Source organism: Branchiostoma belcheri, unplaced genomic scaffold (genome assembly GCF_001625305.1).
Source record: "Branchiostoma belcheri isolate BF01 breed outbred unplaced genomic scaffold, Haploidv18h27 scaffold67, whole genome shotgun sequence".
NCBI lineage: Eukaryota > Metazoa > Chordata > Leptocardii > Amphioxiformes > Branchiostomatidae > Branchiostoma > Branchiostoma belcheri.
The window spans coordinates 1,832,395-1,842,689 of NW_017804320.1; the positions used below are offsets into that span (position 1 = coordinate 1,832,395).

Here is a 10,295-nt window from a genome sequence, read left to right on the forward strand (position 1 = left end):
CCCCCCCCATACAGACCCTCTTAATAGTGACACGACCATGATAGTCTGATCTTTATGTGAATATGCAATGATTGTGTGTGTGTAATTAAAATGAACTTCGAACTTGTTGAAGCACAGTATCTTTACACGCCCTGAGAGCAGTAATGGATTTAGGTCTTTTTATGTTTTATGCTTGTGACGCACCCTCATTGTATTAACCGTTGCCTAATTATAATGTCTGCACAGTAGGTCTGGCGTTGACGCTTGGGATTGTTTTTGTTGAAATATATAAAACTTCACGGAGGATTGTCGCCTATGGCTTCTTGTTCTACATTTGGTCTTCTTCAATACCTTTCTTTTTTGTACTTTTCCATACATTGTACCATGTGCAATTGTGCAATAAAGTTCTTTTATCAAAGAAGTGAGCGGCTGTAGCTGAAGCCATGTCAGTGTCTTTCATTTGTATCCTAAAAGGCCTCATTATATAAAGATTTTTTTCTTTCAAAATGTATTGGCAAGTTTTTATATATGTTTCTTGTATTGGGTAGGTATTATCTACAAGAATCTATTATCTACTTCTAGTATTACATGTATCAAAACATCACTAGAATCAGGAAAACGCGTGAGAAATATAAATAGCTGCGTTCACCTCCATGTCGGTGTCAGAAACGGGACCATTTTTTCACCTTTTTTTGTTCTTACAATCATGTATACATCCACAACGTTTCCATTTTTGTTATGCAGTTTTACATAAAGATGAGAAATACAAATAGCTTAAAACGAAACTCACCGTCCACTCAGTGGTAAGATTATCTATTTGTTTCGCAGCAAAACTAGTACTGCAGCAGGCAATGTCAGGACCGTAGGTGTTGGTTACTATAGCTGTGGTTACCTGTAGAATGGAAAGAGAGTTAAAATCATCTTCATTAAGTTTGAACAAATCATACAAGACCTACTAGTAGGTCAATCCCTCAATATGAGTTATAATAATATGAACTCACGGGACGCAAGGTAAGTATTATTTACCTTTGTCGAGAAGGTTATGTGTCAGGTACACAATAATTATATAGGGTTGGCGAGCTTTTTTACCGGTTATGACTTGGGATTGGGTGTAATAGTATATTCATAATATTTGGTGATAATAGTAGTTAGCAAACCATAATTTTCACTGTATGGCTGGCGAATTCACCTTGAACATCGTTTTTACAGATATGCCAATTTTACACAGTAAAGGAGTTTGCTTGAGACTACAAGGTTTCATCATTCAGTGAAATGAAGAAGCATTTGCTGTGAGTTTTAAAGAACAAACAAACAAACAAGCAAACATGAGACAAATCTTGCCTTTTCAACACCAGGGACGTTGGTATTGAAGTACAACCCAGCCGAGGTCACACAGAAGCCCAATGCCACCAAGATGGCGGTTACTACCAAAAGAACGCCAGCCCGTCGGTACCTGCACCATTGAAATACTGGAAATAAAATGCAAAAACTATCATATTAAAAGTTTATTGCAAATATATGCCACCTGTCTAATTGCAGCTACAAACAACATGGATGGAAAAAGAAAATACACTGGTATGAGAGACTACGCCTAATACTACACTGCATTCTACAGAATAAGGCCACACCAATTTAATTTCTTGGTTAACGGATTCGCCGCTTCATTTTTTTCTGATTTGCAAATAAAAATAAAAATTCAGAATCAACTGCAAAATGCTCATATTTTGCCGTGAACGTTGAAAACAGTCCTTTTCATACTTCTTGTTAAAGTCATTCCATCTTTCAATGCAGTGGTATCATTAAAAGTTCAAAATTCATTGTCAAAATTTTGAACCACCCTGGTGTGTTGACTTCATGGCTCCTATCGTACCATATTGGGCCATAATAGGATGCCTAGGCCTGTTTTTATTTTTATTTATTTTTCGCCCGCCCGCTCCATTATTTTTGTAGAAAAATCCGTTAACCAAGAAATTGAATTGGTGTGGCCTAAGCAAGAAAGATAAGAGACAGCTTTTCACTTTCTTTGGCACGAAAACTGTTATACTTATAGAAAAATGACACAGAAATACATAACGGAAAACGCAGAGCAGAGCAATTTCATAAATCTTACCGCAAGTTTTTTCTCGAGGGCGAACATTTCGCATATACATCGGATTTGGAATCAAGGCGCTGTGGATTCTCTGATTCGGAGGACGACAATTCGCTGAATGCCCGCTTCTTGGTATCGTACTGTTACCTTCAAGAAAACCCGAATTAGCTGTAGGCATGTTATCATCCCTACCATCAGCTACATGTACAGTACCGTGGTGTTGAGGTGTACAAGGCTGGATACTGCAGGAGTCGTCATTACTATTAGCCAGTCCGGAGGCCGGTTCTATGCGAACGTTTGGCTCGTTTATCTGATTAGAGTTGCCGGTGCTTTGGGCATAGTCCTGACTCGTGTTCGGCACATACATCGGGCTCGGGTCCTGCGTGTCTTGTTGGTACAACATGTACATTGGATTTAGGCTTATGTCATGTTGCGTGTAGACAAGGTTTGGGTTTCGAGTGTCTTGCTCGCAACTCGGATTTTGATAAAGTCCATGTCGGGTGTCACTGATGTTACTAGTGTTATCCACAACTACGGTTGAAGTGTGTACGCCTTTCTCGGGTACGTGGTCACTCCCTGCCAAGGTGACTGTGATACCACTGTTGTTGCTAAAAGCTGTTTTTGGTTTTGTCTCTTCCGAGTCAGTCTCCCAAACCTCCATGTCATCCTGACAAATTTCTATATCACAGTTCGGTTCGCCGTGGTCGGGGTCGATGTTGTCTATTTGTCCGTTCTCAGCCGCGGGATCGGATACCACAGTCAGGTAGTCATCAAGGTCCTTACCGCAGCCTTCCTCACAGCGGTAGGTGATGCGGAGATGTCCAACTCCGTCAGCTTGTGTAAGTAAGTAAGCTTCCCGTGGGCCGACATCCAGACTGGCTGGCATCATACTGGCTTCGGAGAGATCTGCCATATCGAACGACGTAGGATAGTCCACAGTAGAGAATTAACTGAAGTTTTTTCGTCCGTGGGTTCCACAGGCAGTGGTCGAAATACTTTTTTTCAGCGCTCTGCAATATTGCAGAAGAGTCAAAATTTTGTTCTGCAATTTGGAAATACTTTCTGCAAATACACAAGCCTCCATACTACAATCTTGCAGGTTTATAAGCATGAACTATTGATTAATATGCAAATTAGTGAAGACAAATGTTTGGAAGTCCAAAAGAAACAAAAGATAGACAAGTCAAGACAAGGTTGATGCAAATTAGTGAAGAAGCTCCTGTTGATTCAGATAAGGAGCTTCAGTGTTGTCTGTCCTTGGGGCCAAGAGTGCCAAATCCCAAGTGCCAATTTTTCCTTCTGCAAAATTGCAGATTGTATAAATTTTTCTTCTGCAATCTTTGAAATCTATCTGCAGATTGCAGACTGCAGACAGGTATTTCGAACACTGATTAAAAGTTTTTTCGTCCGTGGGTTCCACAGGTCTTGACAATATGACGACTGGTTGTGGTTCTGATGTGGAGGTGCGGTGTAGTAGTCTATACCTCTTAGTTTGATGTATACTTAAGACCTAGTCCTCGGTTTGATTTGTGTTTGCCGATTAAGCTCCTTTGCTCTTGCAATACCGGTAAGACTTAGTTGTTTTCAACATATACAGATGAGCGACGTAAGTTCTTTGGCAGCCATGTGGCACAAAGATGATGGCGGTATGGCGCCTGTTTTTGATGTAAAGATGTAATTTTATACCTCAAAGACTCTTTGAGGTACGCGATAGTCCTCTGTTCGGTTTGTGTCTGCGGACTAGGCTTAGTTTGTCCCTGATAAATATCTTAGCAGAATCTTGGGATTTAACTACAGTAGGCTTCTCCTCGGGAGTTTCTGTGCTTTCCTTGATTATATTTGCACAACAATACGTTTTGGGTACACCATACTTTTAATACTTTGAGGTAAACACTGTCTGTGATGTAAACCCCCACTGCAATGCAAACTCACTGATCCTAAGCTGGAGATTGTCTATCAGCATGAAAGTTCATCTGAGTTGGTAAATTACATTATGAAAAACTTAAACTTTTCTCCAATTCAAAATTTGACTCACCAGAAATTTTCGACTGAATCACTCAGTCTTCCTCAGCTATCTGACCCAAATGGATATTGTCTATGTGGCTGTTTGTACATGTATCTAAGGCCACACCAATTTAATTTGTTGGTTCTCGGATTCGCCTCTTCATTTTTTTCTGATTTGCAAAAAAAAAAAAAGATTCTGGTTCTGATCATGAATCAACTAAAAAATGCTCATATTTTGCCCCCAACAGTTGAGGAAATTCCTTTTCTTCCTAGTTGTTACAGTTTTTTCCATCTATCAATGCAGTGGTTTAATTAAAAGTTCAAAATTTATACTTTAAATTTTAACCCAGTCTTTTTTGTTGACTTCATGGCTCATATTGTATCATTTGGGGCTATAATAGGATGCCTAGACCTGTTTTTATTTTTATTTTTTTTCGCCCTGTTGCTTCATATTTTTTCTGAAAAAATCCGAGAACCAACAAATTAAATTGGTGTGGCCTAAGCACACTAAATGTTTATAATTATAACGTGTGGCATTTTGTTGCCATGGACAGCAGAAGCAGACCTTGATATTCTATTACGCACACTCTTTGTTTAAGTTTTGTTGTTGTTTTTTGAGTTGTATTATATACTTAGTAGTCGGTACATCCAACAGTTTATTAGTTCATACATCATGTATAGAGAGGTCACTGGTTGTAGAATTTGACATATCGCTACTATACGGCGTCCCTGCTTACTAACGGCCTCTTTTTATTTATTCCAACATGTATTCACAAGACGTGGTGACGGCACACAATCACAAGGACTCGAACCCGGGACCCCTTGGTTCTGAGTCAAGCACTCTGCCGTTACCTCACACGCCTCTACTTATGCCTTGTCCTCAAGGCCTTCCGTGCATTTTTGTGCATATTAAATGATTGTGAATGTATAATAGTCTATAGGATATTCTTGGCATCTAAGTGTCAGTAACATAATAAAATCTTTGTTGTAGTACTTGTATAAGATTTTGAAGTTTTAAAGCTCCCATTTTGGATTCAAGCTCAGAAGAGAAACAGTAAGATCGATCTCTAATAATTACCTTCGCCAAGAAGGTTATGTTTTCAGTAGCGTTTGTCCGTCTGTCTGTCTGTCTGTGAACAGCATAACTCAAGAAGCTTAGTATGCATTGTCATGAAACTTGGCATGTGGGTAGGTCTTGATGAGACCTAGAAATGATTAGATTTTGGGCCTCCTGGCGGCTTTTGTTGGTACTGCAGCAGAACTTCCGGTTTTCATATCTCGCGATCTGGACATGCTAGGGTCACGAATTTTGGTTGGTAGATAGCTCTTGGGGTAGGGAAGAAGTGACATGAGTTTGAGCCCCCTAGCGGCTTGTTCTGGAACTGCAGGATAATTTGTTGAAAAATTTTCGAAGGATGATAACTCAAGAACCGGTTAATGGATTGTCGTGATTTTTGGTATGTAGGTAGCTGAAGGGATGCTTGACATAATCAAATGACAATTATGCAAATCAGGAGCTAATTTACATAATTAATGAGGAAATTCTAAAAATCTGCTTTTTTTCGATAATAGGACTATGAAACACTTGTGACATGTAATTGAGAATGAAAAAAAACATCTGAGGATATAGATTATGTAAATGAAGACCTAATTTGCATAATTAATGGAAAATTGTTATAATTTCATGGTTGTAACTGCTGGGAATTTCGTACTTGCCACATTTGGAAGTTAAGTGAAGGCGAACATCAATAAACATAATTTATTCAAATCATGACCTCATTTGCATAATTTATGAGGAAGTGCTATTATAGCCTTTTTGTTAAGATAAGACTGTCATTGGGTGGAGAATATGATCAACTGATATAACCCATGCAAATTAATGAGGATCTTATTGCAAAATCAATTATGAAAATTGTATAATTCTTCAACCGCAAAGGGTTAACATCATTTGGCGAAGGTATGAGATCGTGGAACTCTTGTTGTGTTTTGTTTTATATGGTGCACCCAAATTTTTTTTTCTGCACCTAATTTTTTAGGTTGGGTGCACCTGTGCTCCTATTCCCAAAAATGAATTTCGAGCCCTAAAATACATCATTAGAGTGTCAACCAGAACACAAAATCTTGTTCTGAACATAGTCCTGTGTTTTTTGATTTTAATTATGTAAAAAAAAGATATGATTGTTTTATTGCTTCAGTATATATGTCTTCTTTTTATGTACTTGGGGACACCTGAAAGACAGGCCACAGACTTGTGTTTGATCTACTCAACTGATAAAATGAAATAAAGAGATGAAATGCTTACAGCTCCAAGCCTACTCAAGGACAGCTTGGAGATGATATAACATGATTATATTATATATATTATGTGTATCTGTACTAGTATCAGTATAGCCGCCGGTATAACCGCCTTTCGGCATAACACACCAGCTTCGCAGGCACGTGGCGTGGTGGCAGCTGGCTACATTGCACCGATCGACTTGTTACACCTAACCCTTGATCTTCTAACTCTAGACATTGTTTAAATCTCTCTAATGACAATGCCCCTACTGTACTTGGTGACAGCAAGTTCCACTCTGCGATAGTTCTAGGAAAGAATGCATTCTTGAACACCTCAATCCTTGGTTGATAACTCTGGTACTTGAAGGTATCGCTATTTCTTGTTCTCCTTTGGGCTCTTGTGTGCTCTTCAAGCTACATTTTCTCTTTGCAACCAACCCAGGAGACAGAGAGACGAGTCTACCTTCTCGTTCCACATCGAGAGTAACGCAGCCAACTGTGTGAAGGTGGACAGGGAGGGGCGGGGTCTGCTGAAGGTGTGGCAGAGACACATCCAACAGATGAGGAACGTCAGCCCAGAAATGTCTGCAGCCATCGTGGCAGAGTACCCCTCACCACAGCTGCTGCTGCAGGTATTAGGATCTGCACACTCGCTATCCATATCTTGAAAGTTCATCTGTGTTGGTAGAAATCATTATCAAGCAAGTTTAAACTGCAATATCCAACACAACAAGTTGGACTCACCCAAATTTTCGACTGCACAACTCCAGTCTTTGTCAAGGAATGGACAATCCACCGCTTCCGTGACGTAACGCAGATAACACACGTGACTCCATGAGCAGTTGATCAAAGGTTGCAGAAAGTCTGTGGTGCCCCCCGTCTCTGTTGAGGGTTGGTTATAGTGCCCTGATGTAGATGGCCTCTTTAATCCCTCATGCAAAGAAGTCCGGTTCTGACAATCCTTGAGAATCTGTTCCTGGGATATCGGGATTTTCTTACACACAACCAGGACATTATTCTTCCTACCTTGCTTTCATTTCGATGTGTATTAGACACCTTCCTTGGAGCTGCTGACTGGAGTACAGCTTCTTGCTGCTATATGTAGCCGATAGGCTTTTGCGGTGAGAACACAGTCCCAAACGTGGCTAAGTTTGTATCCCTCTAGATATAGTAGCGGCGAGAAGCAGAACTCCAGTCAGAAGCTCTGAGGAAGGTGCCTGATAGACATCGAAATGTAGGCAAGTTAGGAAGAATACCTGGTTGTGTATAAGAAAATCCCAGTATCATGTTCTATCAAACTGATGAAATTATTTTGGGTAGGTAGGAATCTGCACTCAAACTCACTTCCCGGTTTAACATGTGTTGTTCCCCATCTTCCGAGGCCTGAGGGTTAGACATATGATTGTACATGCTTGAGCTGAGGCTTGATGGCAGCCCCCTAATTGCCTCTATCCTGTAGGTTGACGTTATGTACATAGGTTAAGGTGTTGAAAATCTAGCTATAACCAAACTGTTTAATGAATTCTCCTTTTTTATAGGCATATGAAAGGTGTTCCACAGAAAAAGAGGCACAGATGCTACTCAAAGATATCATGGTAAGAACATTTAAGACTCCTCCTCACTTGTATAATTGACTCGAGAACATGCTGTGTTTTCACACAAAAATTTCCTGTAAGACAGTGTTGAAATAGTGTTCTTTTCTTATGAAGGTGAGAAGAGGAGCAGGTGTGTTGGCTACCTCTAGGAGAATCACATTTTCTCATAAATTATGCAAATAAGGTCCTTATTTGAATAAAACACTAAAAAGGTATTTCTACCACTGCTGTAAGACAATGTTGTAAGAAGTGTTCTGTTGTCATTAAGGTGAGAAGAGGACGGGGTGTGTTGGCTACCTCCAGGAGAATCACAATTTTGCATAAATTATGTAAATAAGGTCCTTATTTGAATAAAACACTAAAAAGGTATTTCTACCACTGCTGTAAGACAATGTTATAAGAAGTGTTCTGTTGTCATTAAGGTGAGAAGAGGAGCAGGTGTGTTGGCCACCTCGTGGAGAATCACATTTTCTCATAAATTATGCAAATAAGGTCCTTATTTGAATAAAACACTAAAAAAAGGATTTCTACCACTGCTGTAAGACAATGTTGTAAGAAGTGTTCTGTTGTCATTAAGGTGAGAAGAGGAGCAGGTGTGTTGGCTACCTCCAGGAGAATCACAATTTTGCATAAATTATGCAAATAAGTTCCTTATTTGAATAAAACACTAAAAAAGTATTTCTACCACTGCTGTAAGACAATGTTGTAAGAAGTGTTCTTTTCTTATGAAGGTGAGAAGAGGAGCGGGTGTGTTGGCTACTTCGAGGAGAATCGGTCCTGAGGTGTCCAGGAGACTTCACACGTTGTTAACCTCCCATGACAGTGAGAGACTCCTACACAGTACATCTTAATCTCGGTATAGGCACAGAATCTTTACCAAAAGGATGTCTCAACTAGTATATATTATGCATAGTAGGGCTGCGTACCTAAACGTAACATCAGGTACAGGTACAGGTACCGGTACAGAGGTTTAGGTACAGGTCCGGACCTGTACCTGTACCTGAACAATTTGACAAATTAACACGTGTTCTTCACTTTTTCAATCATGACACAGAAACAATAATATAGTGTTGACAACTTGTCAGTATCTTTATTCACAACCCTGGATCAGCCACACTCTCGCAATGTCTCGTGAGACTGAGGATCTCAAATCAATCGACGGTGTTTACGTCTTTTCCAGTGCTAATTTTTCGTCTTTGTGGTAGGATTTACCTATCTTTAGTCATATACATGGTGTAAAGCTATTTCGGTATATACTCGTTACTTCATGATCCGGTATTTTGGACCTGTACCGAAACGATTTTTACGGTATTGGACCGGTACAGTGTACCGGTCCGCAGCCCTAATGCATAGTGATGTATACCGGTTCGCTGGACCAGTTCCGGACTTGTAAAAACGTTTAGGTTCTGTATCTGTATAGCCGGTATAACCGCCTTTCGGCATAACACACCAGCTTCGCAGGCACGCGGCGCGGCGGCAGCTGGCTATATTACACCGATCGACTTGTTGCACCTAACCCTTGAACTTCTAGCTCTAGACATTGTTTAAAGCTATCTATTGACAATGCCCCTACTGTACTTTGTGACAGAGAGTTCCACTCTGCAATAGTTCTAGGAAAGAATGGTTCTAGGAATGGTTCAAGTCCAAAAAAAACTAACAGTCAAGAACCGATTCCAGACTTGTTAAAAAAAAAAACCATGTCACATACCCCTTTTCTTTCCAAACCACCTAAAACTTGCCATAGATTACAAAATCTGTGCTGCAAAATGAAGAAAACATTGCCATGGTGCGTTGTCAAATGTCAGCCTCCATGTTATGTGGCCAAAGTTTCGCCCAGACAACATTGCAAGGTTGCCAACATGCAACTTTGTATATGCCATGGGTTTAGGTCCAGACTTACAAGTCAGGAACTGAACCTAAACCTCTGGACTTGAATCCGGACCTGAACCTAAATGTGGGTTTAGGTATACAGCAATATACACATGTATGCATGTGTTAAACTCAAATTACTGTATCAAGAGTCTTTGCTATTTCGTACTTTCTGCAGTCAGTAATTCGAAGGATTGTCTCTGAAATGCAATCATTGTGTACCTCAGAATTTTTGTTACATGGAATTTGACATAGAGTTATTATAATTTTACATTATCGTGAACACAATAGAAGCCTTAGTTCCATGAAATTATAGTAGATTATAACTTGTAGATCTACCTTTAAAGAAAATATGAAAGTAGTTTAATTACATCATTCTTTTTAATCAAATTCAGTAAATCATGTTTTGATACTTCTTGCACTGTAACCCAATAAATTTCAGTCACTGCTCACATATGAATTTCAATACCTTTCACAAAGTT

At 39.6% G+C, this 10,295-nt stretch overlaps 1 protein-coding gene across 1 annotated transcript in view; it reads left to right on the plus strand.

The window, feature by feature from the left end:
- The window catches only part of LOC109483899 (crossover junction endonuclease EME1-like), a 27,080-nt gene extending 18,490 nt beyond the window's left edge, over positions 1–8,590 (plus strand). Inside the window, exons 11-13 of the mRNA XM_019787038.1 lie at positions 6,792–6,981; positions 7,888–7,944; positions 8,522–8,590. Of these exons, the coding sequence (XP_019642597.1) occupies positions 6,792–6,981; positions 7,888–7,944; positions 8,522–8,590 (316 nt within the window). The remainder of the gene's footprint in view (positions 1–6,791; positions 6,982–7,887; positions 7,945–8,521) is intronic.
- The last annotated feature ends 1,705 nt before the right edge of the window (positions 8,591–10,295 follow it).